The sequence below is a fragment of the Pantherophis guttatus genome, chromosome 1, assembly GCF_059756535.1.
Source record: "Pantherophis guttatus breed Tessera chromosome 1, ASM5975653v1, whole genome shotgun sequence".
Taxonomy (NCBI): Eukaryota; Metazoa; Chordata; class Lepidosauria; order Squamata; family Colubridae; genus Pantherophis; species Pantherophis guttatus.
This window is the reverse complement of record NC_142063.1, coordinates 222,346,315-222,367,613: the sequence shown is the minus strand read 5'-3', so window position 1 is coordinate 222,367,613 and position 21,299 is coordinate 222,346,315. Positions and strand designations below refer to the sequence as shown.

The 21,299-nt window shown below is 36.0% G+C and overlaps 1 protein-coding gene across 8 annotated transcripts in view; it reads right to left on the bottom strand.

Moving 5' to 3' along the window:
* Positions 1-989: 989 nt before the first annotated feature.
* LOC117676921 (1-acyl-sn-glycerol-3-phosphate acyltransferase epsilon-like) overlaps positions 990-21,299 on the bottom strand; it is a 23,397-nt gene continuing 3,087 nt past the window's right edge. The window contains exons 2-4 of one of the 8 annotated variants that reach the window (XR_015731339.1): positions 11,954-20,709; positions 11,208-11,331; positions 990-2,854 (exon numbers count right to left, since the gene is read on the bottom strand). Coding sequence is in view for 2 of the 8 variants with exons in the window: in XM_087882449.1 (XP_087738575.1) it covers positions 19,279-19,368; positions 20,641-20,709 (159 nt within the window). In the remaining 6 variants the exon portion in view is untranslated. Of the gene's footprint in view, positions 2,855-10,213; positions 20,710-21,299 lie in introns of those variants that run through there. The other 7 variants (XR_004594565.3, XM_034436750.3, XR_015731338.1 and 4 more) reach the window with 7 other exon arrangements.

The window sequence follows — 21,299 nt, the reverse complement described above, 5'->3', positions numbered from 1 at the left end:
AGCGACTGATCTGTGGCCATCTTTAGTGCATTGAAGAAATGGGGAGACAATGGATTTTTAAATATGAATTAATGTTCAAACAGAATTGGTGGAAGCAGTTAAACCTTATTGTCCTTTGAAGGTTATCCTGTGTCAGTTAGCTTGGAGAGCCTTGTACTGGTCTAAAACTGTGATAAACTGACTGGTTGACTGGCTTAGAGATCCTTCCATTATTATCACAAACTATTTAGAGATTTGAAGCTGGGCTTTCTCCATCCAGGGGCAACCACTAAAATGATCATTAACAAAGTTGAAAGGAACCTTGGAGGTCTTCTAATCCAACCCCCTACTCAAGCAGGAGGCCATTTTAGACAAATGGCTGTCTAGTCTCTTCTTAAAAACCTCCAGTGTTGGAGCACCCACAACTTCTGGAGGCAGATTGTCCCACTGATTGATTATTCTAACTGTCAGGACATTTCTCCTTAGTTCTAGGTTGGTTCTCTCCTTGATTAGTTTCCATCCATTGCTTCATACGATATATCAACTACCAAGGAGAGTTTTCACTGGATCTGTGGAGGCACTTCATATATTCTTGGGTATGAGATCTAGAGGGGTTTTCCAGATTTTCCAGGCCATAGATCCTATTAGTCAACAAGAACTTTTCCTGGAATCCCCACTGCCTGCCATGCAGACACCCACAGAGTGATTAGTCATGACGAGAAGGAAGTCCCTCGGGAGAGATGGGGCTCCTGAATGTCCACTGGCCTTGCTCTTATAAAAATGGCTAGGGAGGTTCTTGGCTGAGTCTGAATGAACTTTTTTTTACCCATAGTCACTTGAGAACCGCAGGATTCTGCAGAACACAACTTGAAAACCTTTGGTAATGTGGCAAGTTCACAACACTATCCAGCATACTTTCAGAGACAAGTTTTTAGAAGTGAAATACGTCGCGGAACTGGAATTCATAACCAATTGAATTTATGAGCAGGGCAAAAAGAAAAAAAAAAACCTCTGTGTTATCTAGTTTTATTTTTTTTGAGAGAAGTCTTGCCAGGAAAATTACTCAGGGTTATGATGATTTTACAGGGTGATTTTGCCCAGAAATTTTCTTAATACAGACAGTCCTGTATGAGATGAGATGATAATTCAAGATTTCCATTTGCACGTCTGTCCCTGGAGACTGTCATAAAACATAATCTGTATCTTAGTGAGACAGGATATCTACAAAACACATTTTAAAATAGATAACTTAGCTTCTGCTGATGGCTTGCTGATACAAACCATGTCATTTATATACCAGAGATATCTACTATGCCTTCTGGGTCTATATGGCCATATTTTTCTGCAACTTGCATGTTCTTGTTATCAAACCAGTTTAGGATTAGGAATGGATGAGGGGAAAAAAATACCTTTACATTTTTTTTTATTAGTGTATCAAAACATAAAATACAAAGGGAAATAAAAAGTACTGGAAAAATAGGGAAATCCTCAGGAATTTGAAGACGGTCTAAATAAACTATGGATGAGAGCAAACAAACTGAAACTTAATCTAAAAAAGAAAGATTGAAGTACAGGTAGTCATCGATTTACAACAGCTCATTTAGTGATTGTTCAAAGTTACAACAGCACTGAAAAAGTGACTTATGACCATTTTTCACATTTATAACCATTGCAGCGTCCCCATGGTCAAGTGATCAAAATTTCGATACTTGACAACCGATTCATATTTATGACGACTGCAGTGTCCTGGGGTCATGAAATCACTTTTTGCAACCTTCTGACAAGCAAAGTCATTGGGGAAGCCAGACTCACTTAACAACCATGTGACTAACTTAACAATTGCAGTGAATCATTTAACAACGGTGGCAAAAAAGGTTGTAAAATGGGGCAAAATTCATTTAACAAATGTCTCACTTAGCAACAGAGATTTTGGGCTGAATTGTGGTCGTAAGTCGAGGTCTACCTGTACTAGAAGAGTGGAGTTGGATAAGGAGAGTTAGTTGGCACTTCCCCTTAAAGCACTAGTTGTACAGTTTGGAAATGAACTTGCTGTTCTCGTCTAGCCCCACAGTGTGATAGGCAAATAAATTTTAATCATCATCATCATCATCATCATCATCATCGACTTCTTTTTCAGGTTACAGTACCAGACTCAGTTTGCATTCAGAACTTGAAAAACTTGCTCTAGTATTTGAATTGGTGGGTAAAAATGTAACTTTTTAATACCGTCCAACTATTTCTGTAATTTTGAGCGTGAAACATATAGCCTTAGTTAAGCTTCATCAATACAAATCATAAAAGTAAATTTATGAGATGTATTTGTGCATATATTTCATTTGCCTTTTGTGTAGAGAACACCTAATATGTATGCTATAGTAGTTTCTCTTCTTGTGTTTTTTAAAAAAATGCCTTTAGATATCCATGACCATAATAATTCTCATATTTGACAACAGTCTTTGAGTTACTATTATATATGGAAAATTAATATTATTGGAAATACGTGCAGTATGTTACTAGTAGTCATGGCACTTACTATAACATTCAGAAAATAGCAAATGGTTCCATAAATCCAGCATTATAACACTGGCTCATTAATAAAATTGTATTTTAGCCCAAGAGTTGAATCCCTCTTATTTTTATTTGATTATTAATTATTTCATTTGTACCTTCATCTTTCTATCCCCTTGACAAACAAGGTGGCTTGCAACAGCGAAGAAAATATAAGGCAAACCCTAAACCATGGGTGTCAAACTTGCGGCGTCACGTTGCTGTCACATGATGTTTTGCAATGGTTTTCTCCTTTGCGGATCTGGGGTGGATGTGGCCTGCATGTGACGCATCAGGCGCCTGCCAGCCGCCAGTTGACACCCCTGCCCTAAACAGAAACATAATTAAAATCCAGATTAAAATCAAACATGAAAATAAAGAAATAATCTAAAATAGTTAGCTAGAAATCCACAACCAATGCACATTCATATACACAATTTTCACCGGAGCTGTTCTTATTGGATATCCTTCCAGAGAAAATTAGTAAAGAAAAGATATATTTGATTATTCATGTAATAACAGCAGTGAGGATTGTATTTGCGCAAAACTGGAAAGCAGAGAAAATACCTCTGGAAGAGGAAATAATTAAGAAAATTTTAGATTGTGCAGAAATGAATAGATTAACTATGATAATTAAAGAAAGAGAGGATTCAGAATATTTTAAGATATGGGGTCAATTCTACCATTGGCTAGAAAAGAGATATAAACAAATTAATAGTTATGCAAGAGTATGATATACTTAAAATATTGTATTGTTGAAGAGAGGTTGTAATAGATCAAGAGAAAATGAAGAAAGAAGAAACAACAAGGAGATAAAGCCATTGAAGAAACACCAAGATGACACACAAAAGGATTAACTGATGTACTAAGTGTTGGTTGTGTATTAAAAAAAAAAAATTGTACACCATTCACTCTTATTCACAAATAAAAAGGCTAGTAACGTTCTAACAAAATCTTCCCTATTGACACCAACTGAAGAGAGGAGGGGTGAGAACTTTGTCAAAATTGCAATGTCATGGAAATGGGAGCTGATGCTATCAAGTTGAAGAATTCATCAGGGACAGAGGATAAGATTTGCAAGATGGCCAGAATAATGTGATGCAACAATGAAATATTACCACAAATAGTTGCAATCCACATCAGGCTGTATATTTTGATGTCACCAGATATTGTCCTTTGATTGCCCTGGCCTCATTGCTATCCTAGCTGGCTAACCAAATGGGATGCATAGCTACTATGTGTAGGTAATGAGTCTCGCTGTCATCTAGACATCTCTTAGCTTATCCTTTTGCAACCCAGATGCAACAGCCCAAACTTTATACATTGTGATGGAACAGTGTTTTGACTAAAATAATGACATCTTCACAAAGATGTGAAATTCTACAAAGCTTTTACTTCTATGATGCTTCAGCAGCTCAAGAGAAAGAATGGAGATTTTCTGGGAATGCAATGGGAAACTAACATAATTTAAAACATAGGCTAGGGATGAGATGGGGTCAAGGTTGGAGGTAAAGTTAGGTTGCCAGGGGTTCAGATGTTGCTACAAATGGCCAATGAGGAAAGGCTCTACATCTGACCACAGTAAATATTTCAGGGTTCTTTAACTCATTCAGAGAATCAGTATTATTTTTGCCAAATTAGTTAGATCCCCAGCTAAAGTTATTTTTGGGATTGCCTATAGAGTTTCTCAATTATCTAAGTCATGGTTGTCCCAAAGGTGCTTTTCCAAAAACAACTGGTCTTTCTTGGGTTTTATTCTTTGAAAACATTTCACTTCTCATCCAAGAAGCTTCTTCAGTTCTGGGATTATTTCAAACATCCTTCTTTTTTAAAAAAAATCTACAAATAAGACATTCCATTTCCTTTCCTTTTTCTTCCCTTAATGAATATTGTTTGGACTGAGCTATCAGGAAAAAGCAAGTTATGCAGCCAAATAAGTAAACATGAAATATGAAATGAAATGAAATGTTGGAGACAAGATAAGGCAATGAAGATTAAGCAGAGCATGGTGTTCTATTAACGGGTACAGAAGTGCATTTATTCTTGGACAAGTCATCTATTTATAGAAGGACCATCTAGCTGAAGCTCCTCTCTCCAGTATAGGTCAATTGTGAACATAGCACAGGCTTTCCACAAACACATTTTGCTAGATTCAGCACTCAGAGGCCTGATTCATGACAGGAATGAACTCCAGGACTTCATATTTTTTTGTATTCGATACCAATATATCTGTCCAAGGATAGTTGTGATTATACAGTGCTGAGCATAAATCAAGTAGCTAGACCATGACCCTCACTAGGAGTATTTAATTTTTTAAAAAAATTGGGAATCACATATCACCTTATAACGAATGTCTCCAAAGAAACCAAGCTCGCACCAGCAAAAATCCACTGCTTCAGCACTTTTAAATGAAGGATGCATCTTGGCTAAAGTATGTAGTGCTTCTGCTTCAAAATCAATGATGTCTAGATCAGTGTTTCTCAATCTTGGCAATTTTTAAGATGTGTGGACGTCAACTCCCAGAATTCCTCAATATCACACTGGCTGGGGAATTCTGGGAGTTGAAGTTCATACTTCTTAAAGTTCCTAAGGTTGATGGTCTAGATCAGGGGTGTCAAACTCACATTGTCACAGCAATGTTATGTGACATATCGAGACTTGTTTCCCTTTGCTAAAATGGATGTGGCCGTGGCCAGCACATGATGCATCTATACCGTGGGCCGGGAGTTTGACAGCCCTGGTCTAGATGCAAGTAAATAGTTGGTGGATGCAAAAAATATTTTTTCAACACACACCAAATGGTGGTGAAATGCTGTATGATTGGTTCACAATATCTGTCACTTCCATTCATTTAACGAAGAACTAGCTATCGCACCACAAATTCCTCCAGGTTATCAATGATCCTGTTTCCTCATGCTATTTTAAATTATGATATACCACTCTCCTCTTCATTACATTCTTTCCATCCTCAAGGGGCTGATTTCTTTCAAACTGCTAGTTTTCTGTCTTACATATAGGCAGCTGTGAATATAGAAGTGAAATATTTTTCACATGTTACCCTTGTTGTTTGTCCCTAGGACAAAGATGCAGTTATGATTTCTCCATAACAGCTCAACATAAGTTAAATTTTCAGATACAAGATGTTCTTGCAATTACCAAATATCCTCATGCTCAAAGGCTACTACGTCGTGTAGAAACAAGTGTACAGCTTATACGTAACTTGTAAAAAGTAAATATTTCCCAGAGTATCTTAATTTCAAGCACAATATAGGACTGGCTGTAGTTGATAAAGTTCTCAAACATTGTTTTTTTAGTAGATGACATTAAAGGTTAAAACTCATATACTATTAACTGAGGTTAATCTCAATATTTCTGGATATCTGTGGATTGAAATAATTGTTTTAAAGATATGGGCTTATCAAATTCTGCAAGTTAATAGAGAACAGGGCTGTTGCTACAAAATCGTTTGATTTTTAAAGGCAAATATTGAACATTGTTTGGAATACAAAAAGCCAAACTTTAGATTGTAAAGAACATTGCCAAGGTTGAGAAATTTCACTTGATATTGTGAACATATTGAAACTACATGTCTATGGAGATTCTCAGTCATCCAGATCATGGTTGTCCCAAAGGTGCTTTTTCCAAGAGGCAACCGGACTTTCTGGTTTTTTTTTAAAGATGTTTTGCTTCTAAGCCAAGAAGCTTCTTTGAAAAAGCACCTTCGGAACAATATTGAAATTACTGTGAAGGGTATCTTTTGCCAATGAAATAAATGAATGTATTACATGCTTCCCACATTCCATTTGTTTCACTGACCCAGTTTCAGAGAAGGGGAGTTTGAATATAACCATCCCAGAATTGAGGAGGATCTTTCTCTCCCTCTCAATAACCTTGAGGACTTACTCAGACAGGCCTCAGATTACTTACTTCCACATGTTGTAAACAACTTATTGACTCTCTTAATTTAATTGTGCAAGAGTCAGTATTTACCTGTCTTCTCTGAAGACCAAAGACATCAATAAAGTAAGATCAGCCAAGAATGATAACACTTACTGCAACCTCTGTAACCTGGATATTTGACTATCTGCATAAAACTTTCTAGGAGATTTTGAGGTCATCCTCAGAGAAACTTTATATTGCTTTATGTTTTTTGGAACAATTCAGAGCACATATTTTGCTATCAAAGGGGGGAAAAAACAACCCACTCCAAATATATTTCTTTACACCTTTTTTTGGTGTCCTAGCCAAAGAAATTTAGTTTAAGAATGCTGTAATAAATCATTGAATGTACCACAAGGTGTTGATGTTAGTTATAACTGATAGATTAAAAAAAAGGGGGGGGGGAGGTTGGCACTGAAACAAAAACGTTTGTAAATATTTGAAATGTAAACTAATGCAGATCTCATTACATACAGTACACCACAACATTCATAGAAAATATTAGAACTCAGGCTTCATAGACTATGGGTACTCCTCAACTTATGATCACTACTGAACGACAGATTTCTATTGCTAAGTGAGATATTTATTAAGCGACATTTACCCCATTTTACAACTTTTCTTGTCACTGTTGTTAAGTGAATCACTGCAGTTGTTAAGTGAATCTCGCTTCCTCATTGACTTTACTTGTCAGAAGGCCGCAAGAGACCACATGACCTCGGGACACTTCAATTGTCATAAATATGAGTCAGTTGCCAAGCATCTGAATTTTGATCAAGTGATAATGGGGATATTGCAATGGTTCTAAGTGTGAAAATGGTCATAACTCACTTTTTGCAGTGCCATTTCAGTGCAGACTTCGAACAGTCACTAAATGAACTGTTGTAAGTCGAGGACTATCTGTATCGGAAAGTTCATTTATATTTTGTTAACAAGGATTTTTTGGCTTAGAATTGCACATTTGCAGGTCATAAAATGAGAGTTCCCAAAGGTGTTTAAATTGATGTCTGCGTGGAATTACTCTTTTCTTCCTAGTGGGAAAATTAAATTGATGACTTGATTACACTGCAATTCAACCCATGTCATAAAATTGGCTCCCAAAATGTTCAACCCAGTGCAGTGCCAGGATTTTTTTTTTTTTTTTACAAAAATCTCTATGTATTATTTGCCATCAACTTTAGTGCAACATAACCCAGTCTTCCTCTGCACAATGCTTTCCAGATGTGGTCCAGCTTCTGCTTCCAGCTCTGTCATGGTCTTCTTCTATGGTTTCAGAATTTTGTATGATTTCAATGTTTATAATTTTGGATTTTATCATCTTACTTTATTTTATCCAGTCTGGGAACTTTCAACAGAAAGTAGACTACGTATGTGCATTTGCGCACGAACAGATGTATAAGAAAGAAAATGTTTTAGTGTTACGTTAGTTATTGTTGACTGACAGTCATTATATGTAATTGCTATTCTTATTCCTTTTCAGTTTCTTTTCTAATTCAACCTAAAATTAAAGCAATTAACAGTTGCTTCTGTATCTTTTTGTGTTTTATGAACACCTAAATACCTTAGTAAAAAGAGGAAGGGGGCTGACGAGCAAAATAAGGAAAAAGTTGAAGAGTTCTTGCATTTTCCCTCATTCATGCAGTTCATCTGAAGAAAATGCCTGGCTTAGAAGAACATATTGCTATGTTCTTCGGCTATTTCTCACTGATATTTCCAGCATGGTCAAGTAATACCAGATAATTAACAACAATCTAACTAACTTTAAAAATTAGAGCGCTCCAAATGCCTTAGAGCATGGATGTCAAACTCATGGCGTCACATTGCCCTCGTGTGATGTTTCACAATGTTTTTCCCCTTTGCAAAGCTGTGTGTGTGTGTGTGTGTAGCTTGCGTGTGATGCATCTGGACCGCAGGCTGCCAGTTTGACACCCCTGCCTTAGATGAACATTTTAGTTCCTGGGACAGAACTGAACAACAAGATTTATTTCTGCTCAACTCAGTGCCCTTCTGCAAATCCAGCTACTGCGGTTGAAAAAGAATGCAGAACATATTGAACGGCTGAAGTCCCTGTTCCTCAGGTACCTGACAAAATATTTGACTTGCCTCCAGAAGTTATGGGTGCTCCAACACTGGAGTTTTTAAAGAAGGGATTGGACAACCATTTGTCTGGAATGGCATAGGTCTCCTGCTTGAAAAATACTTTTGACATACTACAATTTGTTGTTTCTCATCTACTTTTATGATTATTTTGCACCATGGATGTATATGTGACATTCCTTCCCTGGGATAACCATCCATGAAGTGGACTGTACCCAACAAACTTTATACTGAAACAACTGTATCTGTAAAAAATATTGGGAAGAATCAGGAAGAATGTATTTGTGTTTGCTTATGCTTTAAACTAAAACCGGAAGGGGAGGGTGACCAATTTTTAGGACTTGATCCCAAGCATAAGTTGTCCCAAGACAACCAATCAAACAATCAGGTAGGGAGTGGTGGGAAGGAAAAGGAATTCAAAACAGGAGATGTAGGAAACAAATGCAGGGTCAGCCATAAAGGATTCAAATGTCTGTACACTGATGCTCAAAGTATGAGGAACAAACACAGAGAATTAGGTCTAGTACATGAGGGCATGTATAATATAGTTGCCTAAACTTGGTGGAATTAAACCCATGACTGAAATATACTGTTGGGGAGATATAAACTATTCAAAAGGAACAGATCTAACAAAAGAGGATGTGGAGTTGCATTATATGTAAGAAATCACTATACTTCTACAGAAATGCATAAAACAAAGAATGAAAGCCTCCTTGAATGCATATGAGTAAAAGGAAAAAAAAGAACGACATTGCCATAGGTCTGTGATGGCGAACCTATGGCACACATGCCAGAGGTGGCACGCAGAGCCCACTTTGTGGGCATGCGCCCGTCACCAGTTGCTCTTTTAGTTTCTGGCGCTGGTCTTCACAGGCACCGGAGTGCCAGAAAACGGCCAAAAAATGGCCAAAAAACCAGGCCGTTTTTCAGGGCCTTTTCCAGCCCAAAACGGCCCACAGTGTATTTCCTGTGCTTGATTGGGTGGCCTGTAGTATATACCTATTGAGAGCTAATCATACCAAACTCTATCCTGGCCAAGTAATCTGTCAGAAATGTAATCCTTTTTGCTAAATTCCTTTGCAGCCTCACATGACTCTGCAGGAAGTTGCAGGAAGTTCACGGTGTGCTTGGGTGACTTTGTGCAAATAGCTTTAAAACTACTTGGGAGTTATCTCGTAGAGTACACCACTTTGTATCATCCAAAGGATACTGAAAGAATTCAGAGAGGATCAAAGCAAGAGGCTGGAGTCAACTGGCTCCTGAAGCTTTTGTAATCAGGAAGGATGGACTTGCAATTTGACTTATTCAATTGATAAGACTTTATTTAAAATTTTAATATAAAATTTAGGAAAGAATTTGATGTGATGTGCACAGCAAGAGAGAAAAGCCACTGAATGAAAGTGCAGAATTTTTATGCTTTAATACTGACCCAGAGACAGCCTAGTAAGCTCCCATATATACATGTTTTATGTAAAGTTTCCTTCCAGACTTTGTCTGTAGCATGCTGGCAGTCAAACTGCTTAAAAATAATAAGGATGACAATGTTTTCTGGGGACTTAGTTTGGAGTGAACACTTTCCCCAGGGAACTTATTTCTTCTTTTAGAATCTTTTGCATCATAAAATTCTATTAAGCAATCTAGGAGCAAGGAAAAGGTTTAAAAACGAGATTTATTTATCACAAACTTTTGGTTAGAAGTTTTTATACAATTCTCTGGTTATTTCTGATAATTTATCACAAATACTTTCCTCTAAGAACCATAACATTTGACCTGGAATTCTTTCTTTCATACATCAAGGATTGAATTTTTTAATCTTCATCTGCAAATAGCACAAATTTTATTAGTGTGTAATTTGGCCAGACTTATTTTTAGGGTTGTACAAAGCATTCAAAGAGGTATTATACAAAGCAATTTAGCACCTATGAAGCCTCTCTGTCTGAAATATTCAAGCAGTCACAACCCCTGGAAGGAATATTGCCAGCTGCCTCTGTGTAGGTACAGACAATTTTGTTAGCAATTCTAATGGAAGTATTCTTGTGTTTTGAAGCAGCTGCATGAGTCTCACAAAGGATGTGGCTGCTTTAAACTTCAGCTTTGTGCATATTGATGTGCTTTGGGAAGGACTAATTCTGAATGCTTTGCATAGCTATATTTTCCTGAAGTAAGCAAATATAGATAAAGCACCTAAATGGATTCAAATGAAAATGACTGGAACTTTAGCTAAGCTATAAATTCTCAGCACATTTATATAATAAACCACGTTTATGAGATTAAGTTCCCACTGGGTGAATATACACAACATTCAAAGCCAAAATCAATCAAGTTACCTTACTCTAGTGAATCAATATGGAATGAATATCCTTTATTTTCAGGCAAAAGTAACTAGTCTACTTTTAATTAGTATAGCCATATCTATTATAAAATATTATTTTATAGATGTGGCTATTCTGATTCAAATTGGACCAAGTACTTTGGCCTGAGAATAAAGGATATTAAATTCCATATTGATTCAGTTACAGCCACAAGTATCACAAAAGCAGTTTGGGTGATATTTCCCACTCTCACAGCTACTAATTTCTTAATGCAAGTAATAAAGAAAAAAAATCAAACACTCCAGAAACAGCACTAGGCCTTTTACCACTTACTTGTCCTTGACTTCAAAACATTTGTGAAGCCACCTTCTCATAAACATTTGTTCTTCTGAAATGTCTTTTAGCTCAATTTGTTCAATATGGATATGAATTCTTGAGCACTCCTTACAAAGAAAGTCTAAAATCCAGAAGAACACCACAAATTCTTTAGTTATAACATGATTAATTTCAGTTATTTGTAAAAGTAGAGGCAAACTTATTTTACAATCTTTAAAAACTGATCCAAGTTTTAAGTATGGATTTTTTAGACTCTGATTTGAAACTGTTTTTGTAAACCACATGAATCACAAGAGGCCAATCAAAAGCAGGCACCTCCTGCACAGCTGGAACAGCCTGGTGTGTAGAGAGAGAACAGCAAAGACGTTCTGTGAAGCATCTTGTCAAGCAAGTGAGTAAATGACTTGATTAGCAACAGTTGGCTGCAGCCTGATTAAAGAGCCAGCCTTGAGTTATAGCCCTTTACTGGAAACAACTATTTAATCTCTGGCTCTTGTATGACAATTCATATGAATTATGCCTGTGCTCTTCTGAACTGGCTCTTGGAATCTTGGACTGATTTTGGGCTATTCTATGCACTCCCAATAAGAGTAAACTGTTCAGGCATGTGTCTGCCAGAGACTATTTTGGTTTGCATGCTTTGGCTGTTATCTCTTTGACCTTCATTAAACTGAATTAGATGAGGCATGATGGCTCAATGGTTAATGACACTGAGCTTGTCAGCTCTTGGTAGTTTTCATTACCTTTCATATGACTGGCTATAGGCAATTACTTTGGGCAGTTCTGGATTGTAAAATTTTCCTTCTGGTTAAATCGCAAAATATATCTGTGGAATTAAACATATATAGTACAGTTTCATTAAGTTAAACAGTTCAGTCTTAAGACTGAGCCTCAATGAGGTTGCTCCAGTCAAAAACGTCTCATTTTTCTTCCAGCCCTTCATAACACAATTACTTTGTGCTTCCATCAGTTCTCACAAATGTAATTTGTGAAATATGGAGCTCAGCCAGAATTGCTGTACTAAAAGCAAAACTCAGTTTATTATATCGGGCCAATTGTCCATCTCCTATAACATTTGCAAAACTAGTTGTATACTCTAGTTTAAATTAAATTTAGACTTTGTCCCTAAATAAATTTTGCTTAATTTAGGTTAAGAGGTATTAGTCTAAATTTTCTATATAAACACAGGTGTGCATCTGAATATCAGGACTTTTCCTGGAAAAGTACGAATGTTTATCTTTCCAGCAACCAAATCAAAAGAACTGCTTAGAATACCTGCTTGACTTCATGGAAGAAAAGTAGAAAGCAGCATTTTGATTCTGAAAAGGGAATTGACTCCTGAAGTTTGCATTTGTGGAAGCTGATACCACAAATATAAGCGTGCGCGCACATGCACACACACACGCATGGGAGGAGGGGAAGAGAGGGGGGGGAAAACATATATATTGTATAAAGAGGAAATAAGGAAGGTTACTAGAGTTTTTGCTTTCATCTGGATTTTCATCGTGTTCCTCATTTTCTTTTCATTAAATCTAGCACTTAATTTCATGTACACTCCACTTGTGCTACTATATAAGCAAATTGATTATATTTATAACCCTTTAATGATTAATAAAACAATAAAAAATAATGTAGCAGCATTTTAACTGCTGTAGGGTAAGCAGCTTTCTATGCTCTTAAATTTGGTTTTGCAACAATAGGAGCATGAAGATTTTTTTTTGTTTTTATTTTACAATATTTTTCTATTAAAAAAAGAAAACAGAAAAAAATGTAGTTTTTAACCCAAAGACAGTTGACTCCATATGGATATATCAAGAAAAATTTATCTAAGTCTAGAGTTTTGCTTTGGAATACAAAGTACAGGTAGTCCTCAATGGAAAACCACAAGTGAGCCCAAAATTTATGTTGCTAAGTGAGAAATTTGTTAAGTGAATTTTGTCCCATTTTATTACTTTTCTTGCCACATTTGTTAAGTGAATCAGTGCAGTTATTGAATTAATAACACAGCTGTTAACTGAATCTGGCTTCTCTATTGATTTGCTTGTCCGAAGGTCGCAAAAGGAAAGCACACGACCCTAGGACACTGCAACCATCATAAATTTGAGTCAATTTTTCAAGCATCTGAATGTAAATCACCTGACCATGAGATGCTGCAATGGTCTTGTGTAAAATGGTCATAAGTTACGTTTTTCAATGCTGTTGTAACTTTGAACGGTCACTAAACTATTGTAAGTCGAGGAGTACCTGCACCTATTAGATCACTTATGTATGTTTCAGCAAATTATTAAAATTGAATTCTTACTGAGTGTACCATATTTAGCTACATACAAGTCTTTTAACAATGTTCTCTCACTAACAATGGAAATGACAATGAATGTACACCTTATTCCTGCAGGCCACCATATTTCAAATCATGCTCTATGTTGTCTCATGGCAAAATTTATGAGGATGAGATCGAGAGAGTTAAAAGTCCTGTTGTATAAGTCCATTTGTCTGCAGTCCAAGTAAATAAAAAGTATTGATTAAATACACTAGAACATTTTTAATGCTCTTATAAAGAAATAATTTGGAATGGTTTCTCCAAGAAGAATAAAGAGAGAAGCTGTTGAGTTTTAGGAACACTGTTTTCATTTAAAATATTGTATATACAATACGGATTTCATGAATGCTGCTTTGCATAAGAGCTAATGCAGAGATTGGTATATTATGATACCAAGAGTTAACAAAAATATTTTTATCACCAGGAGTAGCTGGGGTCAAAAAGACTTTATTTCTTATTTTGGATTGTTTTGTTTTTTATGAAAGTCCCTCAGATGTTTTGTCCAGTCTCATTCTATCATTATGTTGCTAAGGAGCCAAACATCTCACACCAGCTTTATTAGCGTTATAGAAAGCTTTTAGGGCGAAGCTTCAACCAACTTTTAACAGAAGCAGCTTTCTGAAGCAATGTCTCCACAATCTTCTCTGTTCATTCTGGCTTCCAAAAAACAAAGCAAAACTGGAACATTATTTTGTGTCAGCCAAGCCTTTTTGAATGGCAGTTGGACTAAATTGCCTTCATTGTGGAAAGCACCTCATTTTGGAAGAGATTAGCTGCTCCATACAGGTGCACACTTATATACATCAAATAGCAAGAATAAGCAAAGCTGTATCTGCTGGTCATAATAAAATTCTAAAACAAATGGAAAATGTGAATGTCATCATGCCGTTTTCCCACCTCTCTTGCAAAAAACAAACAAGGCTGTCAATTATTATTTTTGTTGAATCCTGTAAACTTGTCTCCTTCCAGCTATCAGTAAAACAGGGAAATTTCAGTTATATAGTCTTCAACTCAGAGAATTCCTATCCATTCGACCCTCAATTTTTTTCAACCACGAAAGCATAAATATAATAATAAAAAAATGAAATGACTCAAACTGTTGCCAGGTTATTCAATCTTATTTTTGTGCCTGGAACTGGTAATCTGAAACACTGCATAACTCTTTTAAAAGAAAAAGAGGTATCAGAAAGGAATACATTTCTTTTAAAGGGAGTACAGGCAGTCCTCAATTTATGATGTGTAATGATTCAAAGTAACAGTGGCCTCTGAAAAAGTGACTTATAACCGTCACACTGCCACCTCATATCACGTGGTTGCAATTGAGGGCTTGGCACCTGCTAACACTTATGACTGGCTGCAGCATTTTGTGGTCATGTGATTGCATTTTTTTTGTCTGGAACAGCAATTTTCTTATCAAGTGTATTGTTTCCCTTATGCTCTGTTTTTTCTTCAGAGAATGTATTTTTTAAACAAAACAAAACAAAACCCTATATTTGATACAGATATACCATCACTTCATCCACGTATTTTTTTGAAGCAATATGTGTCAAAGAATCTTTTTTAAAGATCTGTTACTAATTTTTAAACATTACTTATTACGCCACCAATAAGGACCTGTTTTGTGGATCAAAACCAAAGCTTCAGATGTGTTTACTAGTGTGCTTTCCTTGAACTAACGTTCTGTTTTTGCATATTGAGAACATACACACATTCCACAACAGGATGTTTATTAGAGGTAGGAAATATACATTCCATCACAATTCTGTAATCAACTGTCACAGGGAAATTTTACTTGAGTGCGAGTGACATCACTACCACAGCATCAACAGGAAGAAGAGGAAGTGTTTTCGTGTTTATGCAGATCTGGCACAGGGTTCGGGCATAAAAATGAGAGTAAAATATACATATCACTTGGCACTGCAGATTTCTCATAAGCCAGTACAGTATTATTTCTTAAATACCAGCAAGCACTATTTCCAGCATTGAGTTATTAATTCAGCCACTGAGTTATTTCACTTGTGGTTCTCCAAACAGCATAAAAATATATTATTTTCAAATTTGCACCACGTGCCTTTAAAGAAAAAAAATGTTTTGTGTCATCATGTACTGTATGTTTAGGATTGTTCTGAATTAATATTCAGAAAAATTAAATTAAATAGATAAGGAAAAAATACTGTACCATCAAATTCCTTTGTAGCTACAGATATAAGAGAAAAGAAGAAAAAGAATAATGCAGATAAAATCATGCATGAAATCAACACTTCCATGTATTTTATAGTATACATGACTTCTACCATTTTGAGGCATGTAGGACATAAGGCTGGTGACAATCAGCAGCAACAGGACTATCACCTGCCAGTCAATGTAGGAAAGAGGATGTTGGATTATATAGAGTTTTTGATGTGATCAAACAGCAACGTGTGATGTTCTCTACCAGTTTCCCCTTCTGGGAAAAAGACAAAAAATCTTCCATGCAGCAGCTAATTCTATTGAAGCTGCACAGGCAATGAGAAAGACACTGTGACTTCACTTATTAGCCAAATGGATGCAGAGTTAAAAATGACAGTATTTTGAAAATGAATGCCAGAGTGTTATAGGATAGAAATGGTTATTAATTTTTAAAAAATCTTTGTTTATTTTTTATTCTATTCCTAGAGTTGTTGGGAAAAGGGAGGGAGGGAGGGAGGAAGGCAGGCAGGCTATAGTAATAGACCTAGGATGAATTTTAAAATGGGAGTCCTACTCTTTAGGACAAGGGAAGGACTATTTATAATGACTATCAATAGCTCAAAATTGTATGCACACACAATAAATAAATAGCCACTATGTAATTATCAGAATTACAATAGGGAAACTGCATAAAAATAATAGAAGAACATTGCCAGATTATCTCCACATAAAAGAGGTTTCACTAATTTAACCACTGCAATTGTAGTCTGCTAAGTGTATGTTTATAAATTTCAATCACTCCATCTAATGGAACCTTGAGAGTTTACTGGAACAAAATCTGCCATCAAGTTTAAGTTGAAAACAAAAAAATATGTAAGAATTTATGTAAGTAAATAGTTCATGCAGGATGAAAAATGGTTGTTTATAGTGATAGAGATCTAATATGGGAATAATCATTTGATTCTTCACAAAAAAGGGATCACAAACCCCTAAAATTACAGATTATTTATCCTTATTAATATTGCTACTAAATTATATACCATTACATAAACTGGGAGCATATTCTACTGAAAAACAAAGCTGGGTTTACAACTATTTTTCAACATTTGACCATTGTTAATATTTGGGATTAACAAGTACGTTATAGCAAAAGTAAAATCTATATTGGCACTGCTATTTTAGCATATATCTTAGTTTAATGATGGAAGCAAGCTATGGATAAAATTAGGAGGCACAAATGTAGAATATACCCTTTAATTCTTGTCAAAATGTTTACAAGAATTTCAGTATGCAAATGAGATGTTCCCTTGCACATCACCAATTGAAGCTTTCTGAAGTGTCAAGCAAGGTTGTGTTATAGATTCAACTTCTTTAAATCTATTATCAATTATGGTATATTGCCACATTTAACATATCCAGCATGTGTTCAACTGTTTTGCTTCATTCTTCTGTAAGAGAACTCTATTTTGCTGTATTGACATTAATGAAATAGATGTTAACATTAAAATAGATATCTTACATGGGAATCCTAAAATGTGTTTGGTTCAATGGCTACATAAATTGATGATGCCAATTTGCTTGGCTATAATGAGTACTATGTAATTTACTTTCTAAATCAAAGTAAATCTAATTAGGATTGAAATATTTAGCATTTTTCTGGGCATTAACGAAGATAATCTTGCAGCACAATGAAAGTACTGTAGCAATTTTAGCCATTTATTATGGCAAAAACATTCACATTAAGGTGAGCTTCAGTTAACAAGGGGAGGGTGGAGTAGAAGATGGGGTAAACTATGTTTATGATTGGGAGGAGAACTAAATCAGATTGAAAACCAAGCATACAGTTCTTTTGGAACATAAAAACAAAATCAATTAATTTGAAAAGTAAAATGATATTCTATTTATTTTCTTTCAAAATATGCAATGGTAATTTATTACTAAGATATATTTATTTATAGTGTTTATGCCCTATCCCTCAGCAAGATAAGATCCCATGTCCTTTACTGGAGATGGTATTTTACTGAAACTAATGGATTTACTTCCAAATATTTGCAGAATCAATTGTATCAAAAATAAGCAGTAATTCTTAGCTACTTTACATTACTACAAAGTTTTCTGTGAGATGGGCAGCTATATAAACAAACAAATAAACAAATAAATTTGCAGAAAGAGCATTACCTGAGAAAAATACCACCTGTACAAAAGAAGTCATTTTAATCTATCTTTCAAAACACATCGAGTATGTCCAAAAGCATTTTGCCTGATAGTCAAATATCTGTTATAATCCAATCAACTGCAAACCCAGAACACAAATATTTACAAACATAATACATCCTTGGTATATGCAATGGCAATTCTCTTCCATGAAAAACAAATACTGCTGAAGTTAAAAACTGAGCTTTTCAGATACAAAGTAAAATAACCTTTCCACAATCACATTCCTTCTCTTTTTAGTCTTTTCACTTTCTGTTCTCCACTTACTTCTCAACTTTTAAATTAATACAATTTATTAATCTGCTATTTAATCTACTTCACTAAGGTCAAGATTGCCAACTCATTTCAATATAATATAGAACAAGGTAGATATAGATAGTTGTTTTCCAAATTTTCTTTTAAAAGCTGAATTAAAGAGGGCATTTTAAAAAATGAAAATATCAGACACCAAATTATTTAGCTACCTTGAATAGATTATAAAAGGAGTATTTAATGTTGGTTCACAAAAAGTAGCTAATCAGTGATACAAAAAGTTCCACGTGGAAGAATTTTCTGGTTCAGAAGTAGTTCAATAGTACTCCACAGCTATTATTTCCAACCTGTTAGTTTAAAACTCATTTGCACCGGATTCAATTAACCTAATTAATATTTCACAATGGTAACCCATTGTACAGGTAGTCCTGGACTTATGACCACAAGTGAATTCTGGGAGTTGAAGTCCACCTATTTGCAAATGGCCAAGGTTGAGAAACATTGGGCTAGCCTTTAAGTCCTAGCTGGGCTACAGGAAGGACAGCAAAAGCTTGCACAAACCCAGCACTCTCCATTTTCTTGCACAAGTTTTTACTTGGCTAACTTGAAGATGAAGGTTTTTGTTTTCCAGTTTTAGGGAAAAAGCTGCTCTGGACGTTCTTTTGCCATACCTTGAGGTTTTAGGATCTGGATGGGGAACAACAGGCTTCACCCTGAACTGTGGTAAGATGGAGTGGCTGTGAGTGTGTGTGTGGGGGGGCTTCTTTGTATCTAAGAGTTCATCATCTCTGGTCTTTGCTGGGGTTGCACTAACCCAGACAGATCCTGGTGTGTAATCTGCGGGTCCTCCTGGCTTCATGGCTCCTGCTTGAGGAGTCAGTTATGTCATTCCTGGTTTGGGAGCCCTTCTTTCAGTAACGCAGATCCTGGTCATTTCCAGCTTGGAAATGTTCTACATGGGACTACCCTTGAATAGCAATAGCACTTAGATTTATATACTGCTCCAAGTGCTTTACAGCATTGTCTGAGTGGTTTATAGGGTCAGCATATTGCCCCCAACAATCTGGCTCTTCATTTTACCAACCTCGGAAGGAGGGAAGACTGAGTCAATGTTCAGCCGATCAGGATCAAACTGCTGGCAATTGGCAGAATTAGGCTGCAATACTGCATTCTAACTACTGTGCCACTAGAATCAGGAAGGTTCTGCTGGGACAAAATGCAACTATGAGAACAATTTGCCACCCAGAGTTGTTGGATACGAGATGGGCATCAAATACATTTCATAAAAGTTTGGGTACCCTAAAGATGGCACATACAACACCTCTGTTGTGTGAGCTGCATTGGGTGTTGGCAGTGGTGAAATTCATTTTTTTTTTACTATCAATTCTGTGAGCGTGGCTTGGTGGGCATGGCAGGGGAAGGATACTGCAAAATCTCCATTCCCATCCCACTCCAGGGGAAGGATACTGCAAAATCTCCAAATTTTGAGTAGTTCGGAGAACTGGCAAATACCACCTCTGGCTGTCCCCAGAGTGGGGTGGGAATGGAGATTTTGCAATATCCTTTCCCCAGGAGTGGGGACGGAATGGGGATTTTGCAGTATCCTTCCCCTGAAGTGGGGTGGGAATGGAGATTTTGCAGTATCATTTCCCTGCCATGCCCACCAAGCCACGCCCATAGAACCAGTAGTAAAAAAATTTGGATTTCACCACTGGTGTTATACCCATTACATCAGCCCATTTCTCAGGCAGAGAAGGTATATTACGGATCCCATAGGTTAAAGAATTTCGACTTGTGGAGTCCAGAAAAAGAGCATTCTCTGCTGTCTCTGCTTTTTGGAATATCCTCCCTCCCCCCCTCCTAAGTGAGACAAGCCCCCACTCCCCTGGCCTTTTGAAAGAGTTTGCCAATTCACATGGGGCTTGTAAACTTGGGATTAGCTAGCATCTTGAAGACCCTCCCCCGCCTTTAACATTTTTAATTTATTGTATACTAGTTTTATCTGGCTCCTTTTATTGAGATATAGTATTTTTATATACTATATACTACACAGGCATGGAGAGGGGCTCAGTTCACTTAAGGACATGTGAGATCCTGCAACGGCACAGTGGGGAATGCTGGGATTGCAGTTGTTCAGTGAAACAGTTGTGGGTATCTTGCTTATTGACCACTTTGCTGAACAACCAAGACTCTGAACAACTAACCATGGTCATAAAGTGAAGATTACCTATATTCTACTTCACCCCCTATATGTTTATAATTATTATTTTATGAATAAAGGTGAATATATATGTCCCAGGATAATGTTGCAGGATCCAATTTGGGTTGGTCACTGGGACCTAACGACCAACCCAATCTGGATCCTATATTATTATTTTAGCATCAGATCCTCCCATGCTATGTAGCGTATCATGCAGAATTATAATTATTAACATTACATAAAATGCCTTATAGAGAAACCAGCAATGTACAAACCTTTACTTGATAATTTGATATATATACCACATTCTCTTTACTTTTAGGCAAATCACCATACAGAATTACCTAGGAAAGGAGAAAAAGTACTTAGTTATCTTAATTATATAGAAATAAATTTAAAACCAAGGGTTAACTTTTGTTTCTTCTTCATATTTCTTCATAACTTTTGTTTCTTTCTTCTTCTTCCGTCAACTCAACTGATCCGTTGGGTGTACACTGTTATAATTTTAAACTGTTTTAATTGGGGTGTTGATTTTAATTTTTATCTTGTTGTAATTTGTATTGGAAATTGTCATTTTGTAAGCCGCCTTGAGTCCCTTGGGAGAAAGGCGGGATATAAATCGCAATAATAAATAAATAAATAAATATAGCCTGAAACTATATAATCAAAGGCACCAACAGATATACAGGCTTATTCTATGATTCAATAGTGGAGTTTTAAATGAAATCTAATTTCAAAAATCATGTTTTCTTGCAAAAGTCATCATGTGTATATTACTACAGTTAAGCCAACATGTACCCCTATATATATTTATTTCAATTCTTAAAGATGGGTTATGCTATTACCATATAACTTTGATATTCAAATTGTGCCCAATGTATAGTAAGAATGACTGAGAATGTGAATTCATCTATAATCCTGTTGTGAGATGGAA